This window comes from Taudactylus pleione, unplaced genomic scaffold (assembly GCF_031769625.1).
Source record: "Taudactylus pleione unplaced genomic scaffold, aTauple2 ptg000055l, whole genome shotgun sequence".
NCBI lineage: Eukaryota > Metazoa > Chordata > Amphibia > Anura > Myobatrachidae > Taudactylus > Taudactylus pleione.
Genome location: NW_028284457.1, coordinates 838,484 through 863,556, shown reverse-complemented (window position 1 = coordinate 863,556; position 25,073 = coordinate 838,484). Strand labels below are relative to the sequence as shown.

General features: G+C 42.9%; 1 protein-coding gene across 1 annotated transcript in view; it reads right to left on the bottom strand.

Annotated features, from left to right (window-relative positions):
* STPG2 (sperm tail PG-rich repeat containing 2) overlaps positions 1–25,073 on the bottom strand; it is a 975,224-nt gene that overhangs the window by 782,513 nt on the left and 167,638 nt on the right. Inside the window, exon 7 of the mRNA XM_088464461.1 lies at positions 1,126–1,233. Within this exon, the coding sequence (XP_088320587.1) occupies positions 1,126–1,233 (108 nt within the window). The remainder of the gene's footprint in view (positions 1–1,125; positions 1,234–25,073) is intronic.

The window sequence follows — 25,073 nt, the reverse complement described above, 5'->3', positions numbered from 1 at the left end:
GCCAGATCCATTGCACAGGTGTCGGTGCACAGCTGGCCTGGAACTGTGTCCTCCTCTTTGGAGTGTAGTGCAGCACAGGCAGCTCCCCTCATCAAGAGGGTAGGAGTCACTGTTGATGCTTATGTCCCCTTACTCTCATTAATAATTTAATATATAAATGAGGCTAACCAACCAGTATTTTTGTAGAAAAACAAAAACTATGTACTTCTAGAAAGCGATGGTTCTAGAGTGGAAAGAAGTTGATCTTTTGACATGAAATTTTCTTTTGCACAGTACGTCTAGATGTGGGCATACATCTAATTTGTGGCTCCTGACAACCAAAGTAGGTATAAGCTTGATATGTACTGGGGAAAACACCTAGGAGCACCAGTAATCTAGTGTAAATTGGTCATCTTTGTTGATGCTCTATAAAATTTCTAACTTATTCTTGTATTTTTTTTTTCTTATGCAACATATCTTAAAACAATCTAAAAAAAGACAAAAACATGTCAGTTTGCATTATATGAAATAGCTGAGCATGGCTATGCGACACAATTAATTCTCAGTAATGATAGATTCTAAAATAATAAATTGTTCTACAGTCATTTTACCTAAGAAATAGGTAGGCTAAATCATTTTGGAATTGATACATTTTTGTAAAAGGGTTTTGTAAACATAAAACATTGGAAACAAAATAACAGGCTATAGAAAAGTTTGTAACATCAATTTGAAACAGACAATGAGCATAAATGGACCCTTTATCAATGTTTCATTTTACATGATCATCCGACAGTTGATAAAATGATTTTCAAATCATTGTTACTAAATGATGTCTTATGGTGGGAAAAAAACATAATTTAAACAGAGAATTTCTCTCTGCTTTTGAAATAAATTAAACTTTTCAAAGATGCTGCAGAGATCTACTGGCTGCCTACTATTGTCTGTAATGTATGATTCAGACCCAGGGAAGAGAGAGCTTATAATAGCCAAAGTTAGATAAATATTCAAACTCATCTATGCAGGTTTACTACATATTTTAGCAGACATCCAAATACATAATATATATTTTAAATCTGTGTTTTATTTTCACATGAACACTTTAACAATTAAAACCAATAGTTATCAATTGGGAAATCGGTTTCTTACTTTTGAGTGGGAAAGAAAAGGTGGTTGGGGAATAGTTGCAGATTTTGTCAGCCTGTCTTCCACATCAAAGTGCCGTGTAATATTGTACTTCCCTGGTCCTGGTACACCCTGCACAACAAATAATAAGAAAGAAAAATACTTGTTGATAGCTTGCCCAGTCAAAAATATGCAAAGTACATGGGTTCAAGGCTGTATGTGCCATAACTCTGCCATGTGGATATAAGAGGTAGGGGTAAATTTACTAAGCTGAGAGTTTGGGAGAGTTTGGGCATTTTTTCCCACTCTCAAATTTACTAATGTCAAACTCGGGAGAGAGATTTCCTTTGCACGAGAAAATACAGGAGAGTTAGCAAACTCTCTTCAATTCACCATCGGCAAAACTTGAGAACCTTTTCACTGGTGAAGATAGGATTCTGGAATTTACCAAGCAGAGAGTTCTGAAACTCTCATGAGATGGGAAAACTCTCCTGTAAAAACTCATCAAAAAAATACACCTGCCTGTGATCTGAGAGTTTGGCAGAAACATACACAGATCGCTGTGATCCATGTATGTTTCTGCCTGTAAATATAGAAAATAAATATAAATATCAGAAAAAAAATGACATAGGGTCCCCACCCTAAACCTTAACCAGCCCCAGGCTTGCCAGCCTATCCTGGTTTCTAAGATTTCAGGGAACAAAATGTGTAGGGTTCCCCCATAATTTCGAAACCAACACCAGGCTGCAGAGAGAGTCCTGATTTTAAATATAGGGGAGGAAAAATTGTGTAGGGTCCCCCCTATATTTAAAACTAGCACCAGACCCAAAACGGCCGAGCTGTAATGCCACAGCCCGGAGACCCTTTCACCGGGGCTCCGGGTCCAAAGCATTAGCAGCCAAAGCCAGTCAGGCCAAGACGGGGATCTCAGGGGAGGTGGGGACCCCCCAAAAAAGGGGTCCCCCCTGTCCCTTAACCCCAGGCTTGGTCTGAAGCCTGGGGCTGTTCCCCGCACCCCTGGAGCGTTGGGTATGGGGGTAATAAAGTGGGAAAATATAATTAAACTATTGTATTTTACAGTGGAACTACAGGTGCCAGCATGCTGCCCTTTGGCACTTGTGGAACTACAAGTGCCAGCAGACGGGTGGCACCTTTACCCCCACTGTAAAATAAATAGTTAAAGAAAGACAAAACACACACCGTGCAAAGTATAACTTTTTTACACACATCTACCCATTCACACATACTTACCTATACCAGATGTTTCTGTCCCCTTCTCCAGTAGAATCCGTGTTGCCTGGCCCTGCAAAAAAGATTTCATAGTCACCTATATCCTGGCGCTGGTCTCCGCAGTAATCCATGGCATTTTGAAAACAAAAAAACTATCTTACCGAACCATGCATCAGGTATCAGTATGTGTGTTGCCACACATACTGATACCTCCCGAATGCCAGCTGACGGGACTGTAAGGGCTTTGCAAGTCCCGCCAGCCAATCAGCGGCCATGCTGACTGTAGAGCCTGTGCCGTCCCATCAGCTGGCATTCGGGAGGTATCAGTATGTGTGGCAACACACATACTGATACCCGGTGCATGGTTCGGTAAGATAGTTTTTTGTTTTCAAAATGCCATGGATTACTGCGGAGACCAGCACCAGGATATAGGTGAGTATGAAATCTTTTTTGCAGGGCCAGTCAACACAGATTCTAAATATCATTATCGCCATCTCAGGATGATGTTAGTCAGGAGTTAGGACAGGAAAAAATGCTTTATTAAAATAAAACTGAAATCCCAAGTTCAAGCTCCCAGTGCGGTGTTTAGGGTGTTAATTTTTTTTTATGTAATGGTGGGCATGCGGTGGACATTTACATGTGCATAAGCGCATACAGTATATGCATGCACTAGTTTCAGTTTCCATGTAAAAGTGGACATCTAGCAATGTTGGGGAGATGTTGTGGTAAGCAGGGATTGGGAATGTATGTTAGTGGCTTGACAAAGCTGTGCAGGGGTTGGTGCATGTCAATGTATGCATTCTTAGAGGAATTAAGGAATTATGTTTGTTTATAGCGCAGGGAAAAATACAAACTGTACACAGATAATACTCAGATTAGAATCAAACCCAAAGCTTCATGGCAAGACAGCACTGTTAACCACTGTGACACCATGCCACCTGATTTGAATACATTTGTTTTATAACTTCAATATCTTTTTACACTTTCTCTGAACAACTGAACAGAACTAATACTCTTCTATGTATTATTTCTGTAATGCTAGAACACTGAGGGTACTGAGAGCCTATCTTCCCTGGGCCCCATATAGTATAAAAACATTAAACCAGGAGAAAGATTCTAATTCAAGATTTTGCACATACATAATACATATTTAAAAGGCTCCTGTGTACTCAACCATGTTTTTAACTTTACTTCTCCTTTCAGCCAAACTACAATTACATATACATAGTATGAACTAGATGCCTATAAATATTAGCATGTCTTGATTAAAGACAATTAACTTAGGGCCTGATTCATTATGGATCGCAACTGCAACAGCGTACACAGTTGGCCGATTGTTGAGTACTGCACATACGTATGCATCGCAGTGCGCGTGCGAAGAGGCTACACTGTGATCACACTGCAATTACGCAGAACACAATAAGCCAATGCAGAGTGAGTGAAAGCATTTGGGGGTGGTGAGTAGTCAGCGTTTGGGGGGTGGTGACAGGGGGGTGGTTAGAGAAACGCAGGTGTGCCTGTCTGTTTGAATGCCGTTACATGGGCGTGCATAAATTAGCCACTGCGATGGCATACGCAGCTTCAGTACTTACTGCATGCAATTAGGTTAGCAAGGCCAGGGCTGCCATAATTGTGCATGAGATGCCGATGGTACTCGATGTTTCAAATGTATACTCAGGACTGCAAGGTATTACGGATGTGGGATAGTGATAGTGGTAGGCAGTGGGTGTCTCTATACTGGCAGAGTGACGACATTGCGATAGGAATCATTACCATATTTTCACAGCAAACCTGCATATGATTACAGAGCTGCAATTGCAGTAGCGATCCATAATGAATCAGACCCAGTATGACTGTATCACTTGAATGAGTGTCTCAATCATGAAAAGTTTCCTAATAGATTTGAATATGTTTCAGAAGGGCAACTGTAACAATCAAAGACCCAATAAGAGGGTATTATTAAGTCATTCACATTTTTGTATCAGCACAAAAAAGTCTCTGTAATGATACTGTGCATTGCACAAGTCTAGCTACGTTCAGGAACAATATGTCATACTACTAGTGATAGAGCATAGAGTCTAACATTGGAGGCGCAACTGGGAGGCATCTAACACAAATTAAATCCTGGCTGTTTACCTGTGAATAATAATTGAAGAATTAACTCTGAATGCCTGCTCATACTGTATCTATCATCTAATCAACTCTGGGGAGAGCATTGTCTACATGATTACTGACAATCAGGAAAAGTGAGTCATATATTAAATAATGTAAAAACACAATTTTAGTGATCAATAAAAATATGGCTTTTTACTTACAGTACATTCCATAAGTAAGCAAACATGTACTGAATCAGTACATAAATAAGGATATTTATACGTTGCTTTTATTGCTTTGTCTACAATATTGCTATTTATTTAATAGCAATATTGTCCCACACTCTCCCATGGATCAGAAGCTACTGTAGGTCACACAGCTTGGTCAGTAATCTGGACCAAACCCAATACATCCCTGTGTCTAATTGCTTAGAACATTATATGAACATTTTTTCATATAATTTGATTTGATAAATGTGTGCGGGAGCAGTGGTGAAACAACCGAAGACAATGAAGGCAGCTCCAGACCTAAAGGGGAACCTACTCCATTGCCCCAGCATCCTCAATATTTAATTTAACTAGATCACTGGTCGCCACCACCATTATTCAAGTCCCCTGCTCCCCAGCAACATCACAACTGCTGTACTCTTCTCCTGGCAGAATTGCTGAAGAGATATGATGATGTTGCAACCCTGCTGCTGCCTGTCAGAGCAGAGGAGCCAGCGGAGAGGAGAGAGACAACAAGAAGGTGGACTACAGTAACTACCTGTATTTGTAGCAATTGCACAATTTGGAAAGGGGGTGTGGAGAACATTTAAGAATTTACAGAAGGAGGTTGAGCAGCATATCTAAGAACAAAGCAGGTGGAGCACATTTATCAACTTACAGATGTTGCTGGGTGTGGAGCACATTTAGGAAGTGAAAAGCATAACAAAGAAAATACTGGGGAGTACCATACAGAACATAATGGGGGAGGCCATATTAAAAACCAATTAGATGGGGGATCGAGTGAGGAGCTCATAAAACAACTTTCAAAAAGGGAGCAGAGCACAATAAGGAGCATATAATAAGATGATAATGTGCATGATAAAAAGTAAAGATGGCGTGGCACTATAGAGAGTACATTGTCAAGGGGCACAGTAAAAAAACAGAGAGGGGGGAGCACAATACAGGACATCAATATAATAACCATAGATGTTCTTCTCTGTCTCTCCAGCACTGATTTTAGAAAGGGTATTTCTGTGGGTGAGGCATGGTGCCAGGAAGTAGTGTTGAGGTAGTGGTATTTTGGTGTGTTCGGTATCGCATCAAGGAGGAGTTGTACTTGAGTGGTATTTTAGCAGGTGAGTTATGAGGCCAGTAAGTGATTGTGAGTAAAAGGATTTATAGTGAGTAAGGTATGTGGTCACGGGAATGGTGCTGAGTGATGGGCATTTATGTGGCTTAGGTATGGTATCAGTATTGAGTAAGGGGTATTTTAATGTTTGAGGGTTAGTTTCACACCAAACTCTATCTTGCCCCAGGCAACTGTGCAGAAAGTTCAATATAAATATAAAATATGGTGATCTTTCAGTACTGACTTTTCTGTTACTTCATTACAAGTGTGAACAGAACTTCAAATATCTCTGCACCTCTATGTACAAATATACATACTGTAGCTCTAGTTCGTAAGTGAATCTACAGTAGCCTCAACCAACTGGTCTGAGCAGTGGCGGAACTCCCGGAGACAATGGAGTCATTTGCCGCCGGGCGTCAACCCTGAAGGGGGCACCTGGCTCCATTGTCCCCGGGAGCTGCATGGAGAAGGAGCGCCACTGATCGGCACTCCACCTCCATTGGCGTAACTACGGAGGGTGCAAGGGGTGCGGTCGCACCCCTGCACCCTCCATTTGCCGGTCGCCCGCTGAGTGTGTTACCAGCGGGCGCCCGGCTCCTATCCTCCTGGCGGTAGCCGGAGGACGGAGCTCCCTCCGTCTTCCGGGTCCCGCAGTGTACTATGGGAGTGACGTCACTCCCATAGTGCCGAGGAGCGGACGCCAGGGACGGAGCTCAGGAGTGAGCTCCGTCTTCCGGGTCCCGCAGTGCACTATGGGAGTGACATAATGACGTCACTCCCATAGTGCCGAGGAGCAGACACCAGGGATGGACGGCAGCAGAACTGGAGCGAGGATAAAGGTAAGTGTTTGTTTGTTTTTTTTGTTTGTTGTGTGTGTGTGCGCGCGGTGGGGGTCATCACTACTGGGGGCAACTACAGGGGCCTACTACTGGGGGCAACTACAGGGGCTCACTACTGGGGGCAACTACAGGGGCTCACTACTGGGGGTAACTACAGGGGACTCACTACTGGGGGCAACTACAGGGGCCTACTACTGGGGGCAACTACCGGGGCTCACTACTGGGGGCATCTACAGGGGCCTCACTACTGGGGGTAACTACAGGGGACTCACTACTGGGGGCAACTACAGGGGCTCACTACTGGGGGCAACTACAGGGTGCTCACTACTGGGGGCAACTACAGGGTGCTCACTACTGGGGCAACTACCGGGGCTCACTACTGGGGGCATCTACAGGGGCCTCACTACTGGGGGTAACTACAGGGGACTCACTACTGGGGGCAACTACAGGGGCTCACTACTGGGGGCAACTACAGGGTGCTCACTACTGGGGCAACTACAGGGGCCTCACTACTGGGGGCAACTACAGGGGCCTCACTACTTGGGGTAACTACAGGGGCCTCACTACTGGGGGTAACTACAGGGGCCTCACTACTGGGGGTAACTACAGGGGCCTCACTACTGGGGGCAACTACAGGGGCCTACTACTGGGGGCAACTACAGGGGCCTACTACTGGGGGCAACTACAGGGGCCTACTACTGGGGCAACTACAGGGGCCTACTACTGGGGGCAACTACAGGGGCTCACTACTGGGTGCAACTACAGGGGCCTCACTACTGGGGGTAACTACAGGGGACTCACTACTGGGGGCAACTACAGGGGCTCACTACTGGGGGCAATTACAGGGGCCTACTACTGTGGGCAACTACAGGGGGCTCACTACTGGATGTACTGCATAGGGGGACCACTACTGGGGGCATTATATAAAAGGAACTGCATAAGGGGGCGGCGGCAGCTGGGGCTGGCATAGGTGCTGGGGGGTGATACATTTTAGTTTGGGGGGGGCACCAACATTAATCTTGCCTCCGGGCACCTGGGATGAAGTTACGCCACTGGGTCTGAGAGACATACTATAAGCCCGTAATTTCACTTAAGGGTACAGTGCTAATTGAAGACAATTTCACATAAGGGTACAATGCTAATTGAAGACAATTTCACATACGGGTACAGTGCTAATTGAAGACAAACAAAAATAGAATTAATAGACCAGTAATTGAGCTTGATTTTATAAGAGCTGCACAAATTGCTCTGTAGTATTATAATGCTGGCCACACAAGGTCCAAATCTGCCCCTTGTCAACGGGAAACTCCTGTTGCAGCCTGTAGCCAATCTGCCACTGTCTATAATAAAATATGTGTGGGTCCTTCAGTAGCTGTAAAGTTAGCAGTTTAAATTGCATTTGCTGGAACAACATCCTAAACTTTGATAACTATGCAAAACATAGGAGATATGTGCAGAGACAACAAGAATAAATTATTCATATGCAGTTTCTCTAGTTATTATAAGTAAAGTGCTGTTATTAACTCAGTGATGATGAGGCATACTGTACTGGCCTGTGAGTCTTTTTCATTTTTGTGTAATAATATTAAAATAAGTTTAAAAACATATATTGAGTTTAATAACTGTTTGTTGGGGAAAAAAAGCCTTGGGGAAAAACTGCGTCTTTAATCCATACACAGTTGTAGCTTATTTCAGTTAATACTCCATTTGGTAACCTGGAAAATAATTATTTGGGCAAAAGACAATGTGATGGGAAACAGAGCATATAATTAGACACAATTCTCTCTTTTGTAGCCCCTTGAACATCTTTTTTTGCTGCAGTTGTAGTAATAGTGCAGTAGCGCAATAGCACCGTGTTCCAGAGCATAGGGACACTATCAGGACTCTGCAGCATATTCATGTCCAGGCCTCAGTGAGCACTGGCAGCAGAGCCATGCACACAAAACACCACTTGCTTGCTGGCTCCCTGCATTGACAATAAACTCATACAAGGAAAGAACAAGGAGCTGCTGCAGTTGGAGTCATTAATGAAAATTTTTCTTCTGGAAAAACTAAAATTAACTGAAATACTTTCTACTTACATTAATTCCTTTCACCTTTAAATGAAAGAGTGCTAACACTGTGCGTTACAAATAATTAATGAATCACCCCAAAGCAGACAGCATGTAGTTTATTAGCATTGTTAACTACAGAAGAGAACTGTATTTCTTACTTATATCTAGTACCTTCCAGCTTAGCACTACATTCATGTGTTTTATTGCTATTTCTCGTGGTAAACACATTTTGGCGGTTACTGACTATAATGTGTAAACATAACTCTTAAAGTGTCTAAGTCTCCTCATTAACCAGAGACATGCAAAGAGATATAAGGCTGAGATGTGAAGTGGTGGCAGCTCTTACAGAAGTTATAAATCTACACTAGCATTTGTCTAGCTTAATTAAACATGGACACAAAGATTTTTTTTATTATTATTTTTTTTTTACAAAGATCAGCCATACAATGAACATTATCAAAAAGGGAACCATATACAAATCTTTGTGGCGATGGGGTGAGATAAAATAGCTATTATACTGTACTTAGGGGCCAATTGAAAAGTGTGAGGTCCTGTTAAAACCATTATGTTTATGGTTATAAATATTGGGAGTAATTCCAAGATTTAGGCAATGACGATATCTAAGAAGATCAATCAATTGTTACCCGTTGCGCATGCACAAATGATGCACTGTCCATGAGCAGTGATTGTATTGCAATTACGCTCGTACAGAGGATTCACTCGCAAAGTGAGTGACAGGTAGTCAGCATTTGGGGGAGGTAACTGGGGGGTGGTTAGAAAAACGCAGGTGTGTCTGACCATTTAAATGCCGTTTAATGGGGTGCACATAGTAACCATTGCATTCTCCTTCACAACATGAGAGCTCTCAGCATGTCAGGACAGATGCAGTGTTTGAGGCACTCATGTGAGTCGATGTTTGCGCTGTTGCACGTCATCAGACAGATATGAGAAGGCAGCAGTCAGTGTCACTATGCTCAGGTAAGCTTTTGGAGACACTAGCACATTTTAGCTATTGCAGCTGCAATTGCAGTACAGTATTCTCAAAAATTATTGTTACTGTCTACATAATGACCATGTCGACATTGTGAATGTCGTAATTTTCACTGCCAACACTTTAACCGTATTGACATTCTGAATGTCGACATAATGACTTCATACCGAGTAGTGTTATAAAGCGTTAAATTAAAAGTTTTTCTGAATTCCACAAAATGGTAAAGTCATGTAATACTAGCACAATATGGGTTAATCCAATTTTTAAACTATATTGGAAAGGACCTTACACAAACTACTGTGCAAAGACAGAAAAGATGGCCAATATAATTTGCTACAGTACTGTATGTCTAAGGTTGCACTACTATTTAGTAGAAGTCACTAATTTCTTTTAAATTCACTCCTAACCAAATAAGCTTTAATGCTTTTACACAATCTGAATGGTGGTGGCACTACTGGTTTTCACCTGTTTTTACAGTACATCAGTAAGCCATTAAAAAGCCATAAATTAGTTTTCTATAGCAACAGGTAGTAACTAGAGATGTGGCTTTGGTTCTAAATCATCATCGTGTTTTGGATTGGCAAAACCACCCTCAAGTGTTTTGGTTTTGGATTTCTTTAAAGTTGATAAAAACAGCTAAAATCATTTAATTTGGACCTGTTTTTGTTCCTGCAGTATTATTAACATCAATAGCATTCATTACCAGTCATTACCAGTCATTACCTGTCATTTCCAGTCAATTTTGACCACCTCACAGCTCACAATATTGTTTTTACCAATATTGGCCAAAAGCTGCGACGAGCTGGCTGGCTAAAGTAAGCAACAGAGCAGCAGCACAAACACATGGCAGTTTAAAAGAAACTATAAAAACCAGTTATAAGCACAGCTCACTTCAAGTTAACTTCTAACAAACACACACAAGAGCCTGTTTGCTCTGGATTGCAGGTGCTAGTATCTGACAAACAAACATACACAGTCAGGGCCGGCGCTACCATTGGGCAGCTTTAGGTGTTAGGCAGCTTTTTAGGCAGCTGCCTAAGGGCGTCGGCCACTGGAGGGCACCGCTGAGCCATCTAAACAAAAAATATTCTTGATGTACATGGTGCAGGCGGCGGCCCGCTGGGTTTTTTATCTCTGGCCCGCCCCTCTAGACCACCGGACCTCCCCCGCACCCAGGCAGTGTCAGAAGGATGAACAGGGGTGGATTAGGCAGCTGCCGGGACATCGGGCAGTTTCCGCTGTGCTGGCCTAGATGTGTCCCGCCCCCTTCTCTCCCGGGGCAAGGGGGGTCCCGGTGCCTCCTCTGAGTGAAACCAGCGCAGGCTCAGTGTCTAACACTGGCCGCGCTAGCTGTTGGGATGAGAGGAGCACTTCTGCGGACTGTGGAGGGCAGCTGTCATTCACGAGGATGCCGGCAGGGGAGGAGACAACACGAAAGTTTGCAGGTCAGTGTGCTGGAGATATGAGGGGAGCAAGGGGTAGGGGGTTAGGGGTATTTGGGCAGTGTGATCTGGAGAGGGGGAGGGAAGTGTGAGTGGCGAAGTGTGGGAGAATCAGTTAGATGTAAGTTGAGGCATTGTTAGAGGAAGCAGTGTGGGTTATGAGGGGGGACAGTCATAGCTATGAGTGGGGGCAGTGTGAAGGGAACTGTGAGGGGGGAAGCAGTTTGATCTGGATACCTCAGTAAGCTGTGAGGGGGCACAGTAAGCTGGTAAGGGGACAGTGTAAGTGGTGAGAGGGGCACTGAGCTGTGAGGGGGGAGCAGTGAGATGTGAGTGGAGGCATTGTGAGGGGATTCAGTGTGGGCTTTGAGGGTGGACATTCATAGCAATGAGTAGGGGCAGTATGAAGGGGCTGTGAGCTCTGAGGGGGACACTTTGTTCTGGAGGGGACAGTGAGCTGTGAGGGGGAGGCAGTTTTATCTAGAGGGGGCATTAAACTGCGGAGGGGGGGGCAGTGAGCTATGACTGGGGACAGGGGGCCTGATTCAGGTTTGGAAATAGAGTGAGATATCTCACTCAACTGATTATCTTGGTGAAACCATGCTGCACTGCAGGTGGGGCAGATTTAAAATGTGCAGAGAGATTTAGGGAGGTGTCCAAACTGACATCTAAATTGCAGTGAAAAAATAAGGCTGTGTAGTATTTGTGGGCTACATTCAAAAGCAGCCAGTATTTACCCTGCATGCAAAAAAATGTATGTATTTGCACCCCTTGCATTGCAACATGGTTTGTCCAGGTACACATAGAGTTACGAGCTATCTCTCACTCTATTTGCTGTATCAGGCCCAGTGTGCGGAGGGCAGAAAGCTGTAATGGGGGGCTGGTGGGAGCATCTGGATCTAGGAAGGGGGGGGGAGTAGGCTGACATTTTGCCTAAGGTGCCAGGAAACCTTGCACCAGCCCTGTACATAGTGACAAAGATGCCTGCAGTCTTTTACATACTTCCCAGCCACCCCATCTACCTACAACTCTCTCTAATGGTGACTAGTATGTATATGCAACTATTCTGTGTGAAATGGTACCTGAAATAATGAGGGAGGAACTTAGACGCAACCCAAAACACACAAGATCTGTTTTGGCATCCAAGATCAAAACTCAGGACTCGATTCTATTCTGATCCCCAAAGTGACTTTGAACCGGGATTCGGTTCGTCTCGGAACCTCAAAGTTCGAGTGTGTTCTATTTTCAGTAAAACTGAACCGCGCAGTAATATAACTAGTCCTGACATGCATGGGATTCCTGATTCATACCTTCTGTACCTTTTATTAGCAAATACACTGTGCACATTGAAATTACAAGCTAAATGCTCATACCCTGGACTGGATGGAGAATTTGGATTATAGGAGATGTGTTGTCCCAGTTTAACGATATTGTTGAGGCTGACATTTCTCTCCAAGGCAAAGCTGTAGTGACATTTCTCTCTTTAACTCCATTCATTTTTGTATGGCACTTATTTACAACATAATATATTCACCATTCAAGCTAACACTGTGGGGCTCACGGAGGTTAATCATTTAAACAGCAGCATACTGAACATTCCAATCAGTCTTAAAATCAGAAATATGTGAATTAACATGAAGTCTTTGTGCTTCTGTCCTGTTTTTTGTGCATTAAAGACTGCTGTTTTGAAATATTCTAAAACATAAAAGCCTGGTGTGCTAATTCACATATCCTTACCCACAATTCTTGCAACCATTTTCCTGCATCTTTGTGCTTTACGTGGAAATAGCTTTCTTGCTTGCTGAGAATCATGAATGTCTTCTACTTCTAATTATAATTGTTTTTTTTTTATTTGACGTGGATGACATTTGCTCTAATATACCCACTGCATCACCTTTTAATACTTTCTAAAGATATTTTAATATTGGTGTTGCAAAAATAAAGGAAAAACTAGAACATATTGATCTCTACAGATCATTGATGAATGTGCAGAAAATCTGTCTATAACAACGTATGAAAAAAATAATAATTTTGACTTATACAATATGTCTGAAAAATTACTTATATATTGCTGTCAGTAATATAGGAAACGTGAAAAATGAAGGAAGCTATGGCTGGTGTACCAATAACTCTAACTGCTGCTCTAGCTAGCTTTTGGATCCAAAAATAACTACTGTACCTGGCACAAAATGGTATAGTATTTTAAAAAATCAAGTGAAGTATTTTTGTACCCAGTAAATCTTGATGAAAAAGTAATCAAGGCACTTGTTTTGGCCAAACGACAAGCAAATTTGTGGGTAAATTTAATAAAGCTTCTAAAAATTAAAAGTGGTGGTGTTTCCCATAGCAACCAATTCTAGCTATCATTTCTCTATTGCATCCTAGAAAATGATAGACAGAATTTGATTGGTTAATATGGGCAACAACACGATTATTCGGAAGCTTTAGTAATTACATTTAGGATTAAATAGTAAAGTCTGACCAAACAAGTAAAACAACACTTAATCTATAGAGTACAAACAATCCAACTACAAATTTTAACAAAGGTGGATGCATTTTTACACAATATACCTTTTGAGAGTACTATTCATTTTACAAGTTTTCTCATGTGCATTTCCTGTTATATACTTACTTTTAATGGTGATAAATAAACTGAACTATGATGATGACAGAAAGAAGGAGGTTAACAGATGATGGTGAAACATGTAACTCATAATAAATCCCTGCATCTTTGTGATCAATCCGCTTGAACATAATCAATAACCCATAAGTTTAATCATTAACCTTAATCAGCATAATCTCTTTATCAATATAATCATCAACCAGCATCAAAATAATCAATAACCCCTGATTCCGCCAACTACCTGCTGGATATTGACCCTATTGTCATAAGCGCTGGGGCTCCCTTAGTTCTTCATCATCCTTTGCTCAACCACTGTTTCCCACTGTAGTATAAGGGGAAGGGCATGGATCTCTCCAACTAATGTACTTGCGGTCATATGACCAAAATCGTCACAACTGGTGTCAAGTTCAAATGGCTTAGCTGGTACAAACCTTTATCTGTCTTGTCAGAGCATTAGGTCATTTTGGGTTCAGCTTTTCTGAACTTCTCCTGCTCATTTAATTTTGTCTGACCATCCTGTGTTTGACCAAACTTGTCCTGAATACTCTACTGTTGTTTTCTGATTTTGTACCATGCTAGTGTCCGGCTGCTTTTGATCCTGGTTTCCCTAAATAATTTTTTTGGACATCCCTTTGTCTGATCTGCTGCAGTACCATGCACCAGTTTCTACTAGTCTGATTATATTTCTGTGCAACACTAGCCTATTAAAGCCTTGGTAGGGGGCCACGACCTACAGTATGTAGAGTACAGCAGAGTCCAAACCTCCATTGGGTTCCTTGGCAAAAACCACAGACTCTGAGGGGTATATTTACTAAAGAGCAAGCTTTTAGAACCCATAGCAACCAATCAGATTCTAGTTATTATCTTCTAGAAGGTGCTAGATAAATGTTAAGAGGTAAAAGTGAAAGAGCTGCAACCTCTACATGTACGGTGTAGTATTGCCCCTTTATATATGGTATGTAATTGTACAGTATATGGTGGCAATGGTGGTAAGAATAGCATGCAAGAAATATCTGGGTAATTGAAATCAATTTTACTATAGATATTCTAAAACATCGAATACAGAATGAAGAACACATGTATAAAACAAATATAATGAATGAGCTTGCTTAGGTGTAGTCTACTCTATAGTCTTAATTTTGAACACAGTACCTCTAAGGGCTGGATAACTGAAGTTCGTGCCACGTATTGTGGTAATTTGAGCTCTAATTGTTAGTCTCCTAATCAAGGTATGCGGCGTCCCGCTAACTGTTGGTGGAAATTAATTGCAGTCTAAAAAAGTGTTGTAACGTTGCCCAGGTGATCTTCTGGGCAGATCAGAGGGGAGCCAACTGGGCTGGAAGCAGGGACTCTGGACTGGGATATACTGCAGCTGATGCCTGTGTATGTGCCCCGTCTCTGTTTCAGACGGTGCCCTGTACTCATGGACCACCAGCCGTGTACTCCTCTGCCTGGGTAGGGGAAGACACCGGTCTTGATCGGTCATCTCCCCCGGGCTACCCCTCCACTCTTAGAGACTCATTTGCCTCCTACCGCTTGGTGTGGCTGAATCCCTCTTCCTTCTAATTTGTCCTCTGGTGTACAGCGGCAGTCTTTCTGCTCCAGAGTCTGGATTCTCCTGTTACTTCCTGGGCACACGTTCAGGCAGGATCATGTGAGCCGGCCAGGGTTGAATCAGCTCTGCGCTGGTCAGCGATAGCAGTATAGTGTAGCCTATACTTAGAACTTAGTAAATGCCTCTGTCCCAACGCTTGTTGATAGTACAGAATCCAACTACTGTATCATCAGAGAACCTTGACATCATTAGTACATATATATGAGCCTCTTGACATATCCCAAATCACATGTGAGGTCCCTCCCCTCTGGCCTACTCACAAGCTACAGCATCCATTGCTGAGTTTCTAGTTTAGACAGAGGGAACTTAACTTCTAAGGTACCTTTCCACATATCATCCCACCTCTCAACCACTCTGCGTATAGGAATACTAAACCAGTCCCCCACATAGTGTGCACCTTTGAGGTTAATGAAAGTGTGCCAGAATCTTTTTGAACTTCCTCGTGCCCCATCAGAGACAAGGTTACAACCAAATTGAGGTTGTACAACTGGGCTCATTAGTTGAAGAGTTCAATGGGGTCACTTAACTCATGGATCTGTATGCAATGCACAGCCTACACCCATAATGATTAAAACACTGCCTAATTGGTACTTAAATGGGGAGATGTATCAAACATTCTAAAGAGGACTGATTGGTTGCCCATAGTAAACAGTTTAATAGGTGTGTGCCATTTGGCAGTTGTATGCAAAGTTTAATAGCAACAGCAGCAGAATTCCAGATACAAAAAACAGTCAAAGTGCTTAACCAGGTGTCAGCTTTTTTAAAGTGTAGTAGTAGTTACTGGTACAGCCATACACACAGTTACACACTTGTTAATCTGAATGGAGCAGTCCTGGTATATGCAGAATATGTAGGATACGCAGGCCATATATAGGAAAATGTGGCAGGGTCTCTGAAGCAAAGTGGAACACGCCCATTTCCCACTGTGGCGCTTATACACAGTGACAAAATGGTGCCATGATTGCACAGTAGACCAAACAATGGCCATCTTGGTAAAGTAGAATGCTTCAAATGAGGAGCATTCATGTAGGTACCACGCCTCCTCACTGCAAGCTTCTCCATGTTACACAAACATTTATCATACGTTTGTTGCAGCAACCTGTAAAAAAATTGAAGCTTAGACATGCAAGAACATATCAACAATTCAAATAAATCTAGTCCACATTTCTCTAGAAACATGACCAATGACTGTGATGTAATCCCCTTGTTAAGCACGTCAGCAAGATTCTTCTCACTAGCAATGTGAACCACAGTAACAAATTCTTTCTCCACCAGCTCACGACTTGTCACACTTAATGTTAATGGTGTCTCCCTTGTTTATGATACTCAGTTCACTCAAAATCTCTTTGAGGTAGGGAACTTCCATGGCTATTTTGGATTTTCACTCACATCAGTCATTTCCTGACTTTGTCTCTGGGATATTTTTGGGCTGATACAATGAAATATTTGCAAACTTCTCATGTCTCATTTCATGGACTTTGGATCCAGCTTATGTCTTCTCACTTTGGGTATGTGTACATAGGTAGTACACCTAAAAAATCAAAGATGTCTAAAAAATGTTGTTGTTTTTTTGCCAGACCACACCTCTACTGTTGTCTTGTCTTTCAAGTCAACTGTGGGAGCATGATTTTTAAGATATACTGCCGTAGACACTGCTTCCACCCAAAAGCACTTGTTTAGGCTGGCATCTTTCAGCATACATTGGGCTCTCTCCACTAAAGTGTGATTTACATGCTCACTTACACCATTCTGCTCTGGCTTTTTTAATAGTTAATTGATGCTCAAAATCATGATTCTGGAAGATGTTCACATCTTTATTAAGATACTCTCCTCCAATATCAGACCTCTAGACTTTTAGGGCCTGATTCAGAGCTGCTTGCTCGTGCTGTGCATTCACAAGCGGCCCGATGTTCTGCATAAGCGCATGCGCATGCTTCATTATGCGTGTGCGCGAACTACACACTGCGATCGCATCCCTCTTGCTCGCCCTGCAAAGGCAGCCCAGGGTAATGAGTGACAGGAGAGGCCGTTTGCGGGTGGTAACAGGGGCAGGACACTAATAATGGGGGGGTTGGAGATGCGAACGCAGGAGTGCCTGAGTTTTTCAACGCCATTTTAGAGGCGTGCATAATTAACAGGCAGCGTCATAGTACACGTCACTTGCCTTTTTTTAACACTGATTATCTCGCAATGCTTGCGGTAGGGTAAAGCTACCTCAAGCACTGCGTTCACATCCGATGGTGCTCGATGTACCAATGTTTTAATACACTTCCTGGAGATGACATGTTGCTGGTGGGCGGCTCTGCCTGTGCAATTGGGTATACGCATACACAAAGTTGCCTCTTGCTAAGACAAGGTGGGCGTGCTTATGCCTTGGCGAGCGATCGCTTCCCGTGGCGTCACTTTGACAAATTTGCATACGCATCCAGTGAGCGTACGCAGATAGCGAATGGATCTGAATCAGGCCCTTAGTTTGTGACCAGTTTGTATCTCTACTAATTTCTTATTCTTATTATCTTTTTTGTTCCATACAATGCACTTTCCCTTTGACGTCCCTCTTTTGTTCTGTGTAATGCACTTTCTGTGAACAACATTCTGTCTATACAGGACTGGAGGAGAGAGGAGTTCCTGATGTCTGTGAGGTGTGTAGCCAGTGATGGTCACAATTATAGTTCAATAGTGAGTTAGGGCCACATCCAGTTCAAAGCAGGTTTATATGGAAGGCTGAATCACAGAGGTGAAATTCATAGGGAAGACATTGGCTTTCATTAAGGAAGTAGAAGAGACGAATTGTGATTATTTATTGGAGCTTGACGTGACTTAGACAGTGTGTGTTTTTTACAATTATGTACTATAAGCTAAAATGAAATCCATTCACATAGAGAAGGCAACCGATATTTTAGGTTACAAGCCAAGGAACTACTCAGTAACATTACATATACTGGTTGATAACTTTATATTCTGGTTACAGGTCCATTTTCATTGTCAGAATTTACAGTAGGATTTCATTTAGGACATACATTTCCATCGCAGTTGCTGTGTCTCAGAATGCATGCAGTGGCAAACACAGGATTTCTAGAGGGGGGTTTCCAAATGCTTGATTTTAGAGGGAGTGGACTGGCCCATGAAGAGACAATAATTAGCCCTTATCCAGTTTTAATATGCATCATACAAAGTATATTGTTTTGCATAATTCCAGGATATACAAGACCGGCGATCACAGTATGCCATTAGATACGGCAGTAGGTCCATCCTGTCTGAGCAGAATATTCTTTTTCAGATGTGGGCACCATTGCAGAGTATTGGTGCAAGTCCGAGAGTCTGGGGTAACAGCAGAAGAACCTAGCACTGCCCTGGACATATATGTACCTATTGGTCTCCTTATGTACTGGGTAGTCTATTATTATACAGTATTAATAATTAACCCTATTGATGGTCTATAGCAGTGCACCCCTAACAGTGCATGTTTTCCACATCTCCTAGTTGGTGCACAGGTATGTTTATTACTGGCTGACACATTAAAAGATTCACAGGTGTTGCTAATCATTTAATTTGTGATACTGAGAAGAACATGCAGCACTAGTAACATTCTATTATAATACTACTTCTATTGTGGTCATGGTGTGAGCTGGGGAGGGGGGTTTCCAGGCAGATGGAAACCCCCCCTGCGTTTGCCTATGGCATGCCTCAAAATTTATATAAAGAAAAAATGAATAAAATAGAAACTGGCCATATATTCCACAAGGGTTGTAATAAATAGTAAATAGTTGGCTGAAACATTTTTCAATTTCAGGTAAAAAGGTCATTATTAAGAGATCTATTCCCATACAGTCTGCAAAGGCATCATACAGAAATCCTTGAGCAGCAAACATTAAACTCAGCCATATAAATGTCATCTGTCCTGGAATTACATTTCTTGCTTGGGCAATTTTTCTCCCTGATAAACTACAGTAAAAATGACCTAAAAATTCCAGTGAGAGCTAAAGAAGTGAATCTGATCTTACGTTACATTGTCTGTTTCTTTTGTAATGTATATTACTGCTTACACTATACTCTAATACACACAGGTCATAACTGACCCGGATGTGTGAACAATATGACATTTAGCTTTTAAGCACAGGCACTTGAACACCATATAGAACAGTAAAAGTACAAGTTTACCTTTTAAATTACACATAGCCATTATAAACACATGTACGTATGTACTGTATATACATACCTTGAAAATATAACAATAATAATAAGCAGTAATAGAAAACCAGCCCAATCACCATTTATCAGTAACCAGACCATTGGACTTGTTGATAAATATGGCAGCATGTAGTGCAAGCCAATAAAACCATTACACAAAATTAAATTCACATGCAGTGAATCAGTTCACATGCAGTCAATATGCAATAGACATATTAGCTTGCATTTGTGAATGCATCCAGAAAGCAACTGGTATAAAGTTTTTGTAATTCATTTCCAGTGTCTATTGAAATTAATGGGATCAGCGCACATTCAATAAATACAGAGGGGCAACATAGCGCAACCTAAATGTCTTAATTTGCCTCTGCACAAGAGTCACTAAAACAGGGAATAAGGACCATTGGGTTACCCTACTATAGTAAAAACCAGATCCAAGCCTAAAAATTTTAACCGGTTCCCAATAAATCGGCAGACAACAAGAATGGGATCTCCCTGTTATAGTGTAAACCAGTCAATTTTCTATTGAGGTGGGAGGGGCAAAGGAAATTGTAATCCAAGTGATATTAACTTCTTGTAATCCAAGAGAATAAAAATAAATTAAAGTATATGGTAAAAGCTGCTCATGTAGAAGCCACTATAGAAATACTACACCGAAATGACTTGAATTCCTCTTAACCGCTCAGCCTATTACAAGTGGTTTTCCATGATAGCCTCAATGTGACTGTCTAGCAATTGGAGCCCAAGAGTATGACAGATGCAGCACTTAAAGACCGCTGGGCAATGGTCCTAAATGACAGTAACTTCCAGTACTGAAAATTCAGTTCTGTGTGGGATAGCCCAGTCCCCAAAATGTATTTATCTGGGTTCTGGCATTCTGCATCTGTGGAGACTCCCAGATGTCCTGTACATTTCAGTAGAAAGGGCAAAGTGAGTGTGAAAGGCATTTGTCCACAAGCAAGATTGCCTGTGAAGTATGTAGGGATTCGGGGAGAAGCATGAAAGATGTTGTGGAACCTCCAATGGGCCTGAATTCCAGACCTCAGATAAGTAACCTTAGGGGGTATGGTTTTCAGTTAGGATATTTCAGTCAACACTGAAATATCTTTTGCATTTGTAATTTACATACTAATTGGGGTCATGTAGAAGAAATGTACTTTACTGGTTTTAAAATTGTCCAATGATGTCTATATAATATGCGAGAGAGAGTGTGTGTGTGTGTGTGTGTGTGTGTGTGTGTGTCCGTCTGTTTGTCCTTAATGTACGGGCAGAGTTTTGTACCTAGCTCCGCCGAACATGGCATGGTGGTGTAGTTTGACTAGGATTAGGTATTTGCCACAGTTTGACTTTTATCAGGACCACATACTGTCGCACAATTCCATAAAACCAACCTACTATTAAATTACACAGGTTCTGGGGCTGAGGGGCTGGCTTCATACACACACTGTCACACTCTGGCAGGCACATGACCAGCTCAGTACTCGACACATTACACTCAGACAGCATAATAAATCCCCAATCTTTGATTCTGGCAAAGCTTAACATATGGAGTTTACATTTAGCAGGGGAGATTGATCACAGCCACACAGTGCCACTGCGGATGGGTCCCTCTCTGTCTGGGAGCGGAACTCCAGTCCTGGCATTCCCCCCTGATGGCATCCCTGCTAGACATGGTCTTCAATGTTTGTCTCCAGAGTGATTCATCAGGTGAATCAGCTGTGGATGCAGTAACAGGGATCATGCAGATTATCAGGAACCTGCGCATGCTCCTGACCCGTACTGCGCATGTGCACTATGGGTTTGTGATCCTGCACACAGTCCGGCAGCAGATAGTCAGTGATTGACAGTCTGCTGCTACTTCTGGGCGGTAATGGGTGGTGACGTCCTCCGTTTCCCGAAAAGGAAGTGTTTTGTCGCCATTGGGGAGTGGAGAGGCTAGGATCTCCATTGGCTGATGGAGATTTCCTGGCCTCCTTTGCTCATCTATGGTGGCCAGTTTGCGTGACCCCATGGTCAGTCGAAGGGATTGCAATTGATCTGATGCTGTGTCTTTGGACGCAGCTCAGATCAGTAATGCATGAAGGAGGCGTCATGCCTCTTGCTGCATTAGCATATCACAGCTAACGCAGCTACTAACATGTTAGCAGCTGTGATAGCATATATACGTCCAATAGGCAAATGCAGGGAGGGGTCTGGTTTCCTGGAAACCACCCTCCACAGCCCACACCATGACCACAATAGAAATAGTAATATAATAGAATCTTACTAGTGCTACATATTCTTCTCAGTATCACAAATGAAATAATTAGCACCACCTGTGGATCTTTTAACATGTGTCAGCCAGTAATAAATACACCTGTGCACCAACTTGGAGATCTGGAAAACATGCACTGTTAGGGGTGCACTACTATAGACCATCAATAGGGTTAATTAATAATGCTATACAGTAATACACTATCCAGTGCATAAGGAGACCAATATGTACATACTGTATATGTCCAGGGCAGTGCTAGGTTCTTCTGCTGCTCCCCCATACTCCCGGACTTACTCCAGTGCTCTGGAATGGTGCCCACATCCGAAATAAAAACATTCAGCTCAGGCAGGATGGTCCTACTGCAGCATTTAATGGCTTACTGTGATTGCTGGTCCTGTATATGCTAGAATTATAACACACTTCATATGACGCATATTAAAGCTGGTTAAGTGCTAATCATGCCCTGTTCCTGGACTGGCCACACTCACTCTAAAATCAAGCATTTGGAACCCCCCCCTCCCCTAGAAATCCTGCATTTGCCACTGCCTCTGCAGCTGACTCACCCCCTTTGTTCTGCAGTGATTTCTGAAACTCAAATGATTATGCAGTGGCATCACTCAATTTTGTGACACCCTATGCGGAATGAGACCAGAGAGTACAGTAGTCTGTGTGGGAAAGCCATGCCTGAAAAAGGTTGCGTGGCCTCATCATAGGGGTGTGCCTCATGGTGAAGAGGGTGTGGCCTCATGGCCCAAACCCCTATTTTAGTCACTCCTGGGGTGCAGGAGGTGTGGACTGCACCTGGAGACCAGTTTGTGTGCAGTACCGGCTCCCTCACTATGTCAGGAGCCGAGTGCTGCAGGTAATGCTACAGTGCAGCACCCAGCTCCTGTCACTGAGGGGGAGACGGAGACAGTATTGGTTTTCACAAAGTTTGCTGCGTCAGTGTTTTTAGACCTTTTTGTCAATGTTACTGTGGTATACTGAAGTACAATTACAAGCATTTCATAAGTGTCAAAGGCTTTTATTGACAATTACATTAAGTTTATGCGAAGAGTCAATATTTGTAGTGTTGACCCTTCGTTTTCAAGACCTCTGCAATTCGCCTTGGCATGCTGTCAATTAACTTCTGGGCCACATACTGACTGATGGCCGCCCATTCTTGCCTAATCAATGTTTGGAGTTTGTCAGAATTTGTGAGTTTTTGTTTGTCCACCCGCCTCTTGAGGACTGACCACAAGTTCTCAATGGTATTAAGGTCTGGGGAGTTTCCTGGCCATGGACCCAAAATTTTGATGTTTTGTTCTCCAAGCCACTTAGTTATCACTTTTGCCTTATGGCAAGGTGCTCCATCATGCAGGAAAAGGCATTGTTCGTCACCAACCTGTTCTTGGATGGTTGGGAGAAGTTGCTCTTGGAGAATGTTTTGGTACCATTCTTTATTCATGGCTGTGTTCTTAGGCAAAATTATGAGGGAGCCCACTCCCGTGGCTGAGAAGCAATGTTACACATGAATGTCTCAGGATGCTTTACTGTTGGCATGACACGGGACTGATGGTAGCGCTCACCTTTCCTTCTCCGGGCAAGCATTTTTCCAGATACCCCAAACAATCTGAAAGGGGATTCATCAGAGGAAATAACTTTACCCCAGTCCTAAGCAGTCCAATCCCTGTACCTTTTGCAGAATATCAGTTTGCCCATGATGTTTTTCCTGGAGAGAAGTGGCTTCTTTGCTGCCCTTCTTGACACCAGGCCATCCTCCAAAAGTCTTCGCCTCACTGTGCATGAAGATGCACTCACACCTGCCTGCTGTCATTCCTGAGCAAGCTTTGCACTGGTGGCGCCCCGATCCTGCAGCTGAATCAACTTTAGGAGATAGTCCTGGCTCTTGCTGGACGTTCTTGGGCGCCCTGAAGCCTTCTTCATAACTATTGAACCTCTCTCCTTGAAGTTCTTGATGATCCGATAACTGGTTAATTTAGGTGCATTCTTACTAGCAGCAATATCCTTGCCTGTGAAGCCCTTTTTGTGCAAAGCAATGATGACTGCACGTGTTTCCTTGCAGGTAACAATGGTTAACAGAGGAAGAACAATGATTTCAAGCTCCAACCTCCTTTTAAATATTCCAGTCTGTTATTCTAACTCAATCAGCATGACAGAGTGATCTCCAGCCTTGCCCTCGTGAACACTCTCACCTGTGTTAACGAGAGAATCACTGACATGATGTTAGCTGGTTTTTGTGGCAGGGCTGAAATGCAGTGGAAATTTTGTTTTTGGGATTAAGGGCCTGATTCAGAGCTGAACGCTCTGACCAGAGCGCTCGCTCTGAATCAGGGCCCTCCTACCTGTTTTAGGAGCGTCCTCATGGGCGCTCGCATAGCTGTGGGTTACCAACCACAGCTTATGCGAGCGTCCATGATGATGGTCACGATGGTCAAGACCATCACGACCATCTGGCTTGCGACGGAGACCCTGCGGTAGGGTCTCGCTGCCGCAAGCCCTGGAGTGATTTTGGCTCTATCAGAGCCAAAATCACTCCCACTGACATCACTAGTGATGTCAGTGGGGCTGGCTTGAGACGGTAGGCATTCCCATGGGAACGCCTCTGTCTGGCAGGCACGCCCCCGGCACGCCCACCAAAGGGGGCGTGCTGTCAATCAACATCGACAGCACGCCCCCTTTGGTGCGAGACCCAGAGCGATGGAGAGCCCGTCGCTCTCCGGGTCTCGCGCATGCGCACGATGGAGCTCCCTCCTTCGTGGGCATGCGCAGTGGGGGACATCGACCCGCTTGCGAGCGTACTGCCCCCTAATCATTGTCATGGCAAAGAGGGACTTTGCAATTAATTGCAATTCATCTGATCACTCTTCATGACATTCTGGAGTATATGCAAATTGCCATCATAAAAACTGAAGCAGCAGACTTTGTGAAAACCAATACTTGTGTCATTCTCAAAACTTTTGGCCATGGCTGTATACTGATTTCTGTTCAGTAAGTCAGTCTGCTCCTGATATACCCCATTCAAATGGTATGAGAATACGTATGCATGTACTGTCTTTTATTCCTAATTTGCATAGTTGTCAAGGTTATAGGACAATGTAAAAAAAGGCTGCAGGTGTACTTCAGGGTCCAGTCTTTAACCAGGGCAAAGCCAGGTATCCCAGCTAGTAATAAATATTTTTATTTTGATACTTTCTTTTAAACCTGACACAACCACTTTAAAAAACTTTAGAAAACAAAAACAAACACACACATTACAATTTTGCCTCAAATTTATAATACAAGCAGATCAATATCCAGACTTTGT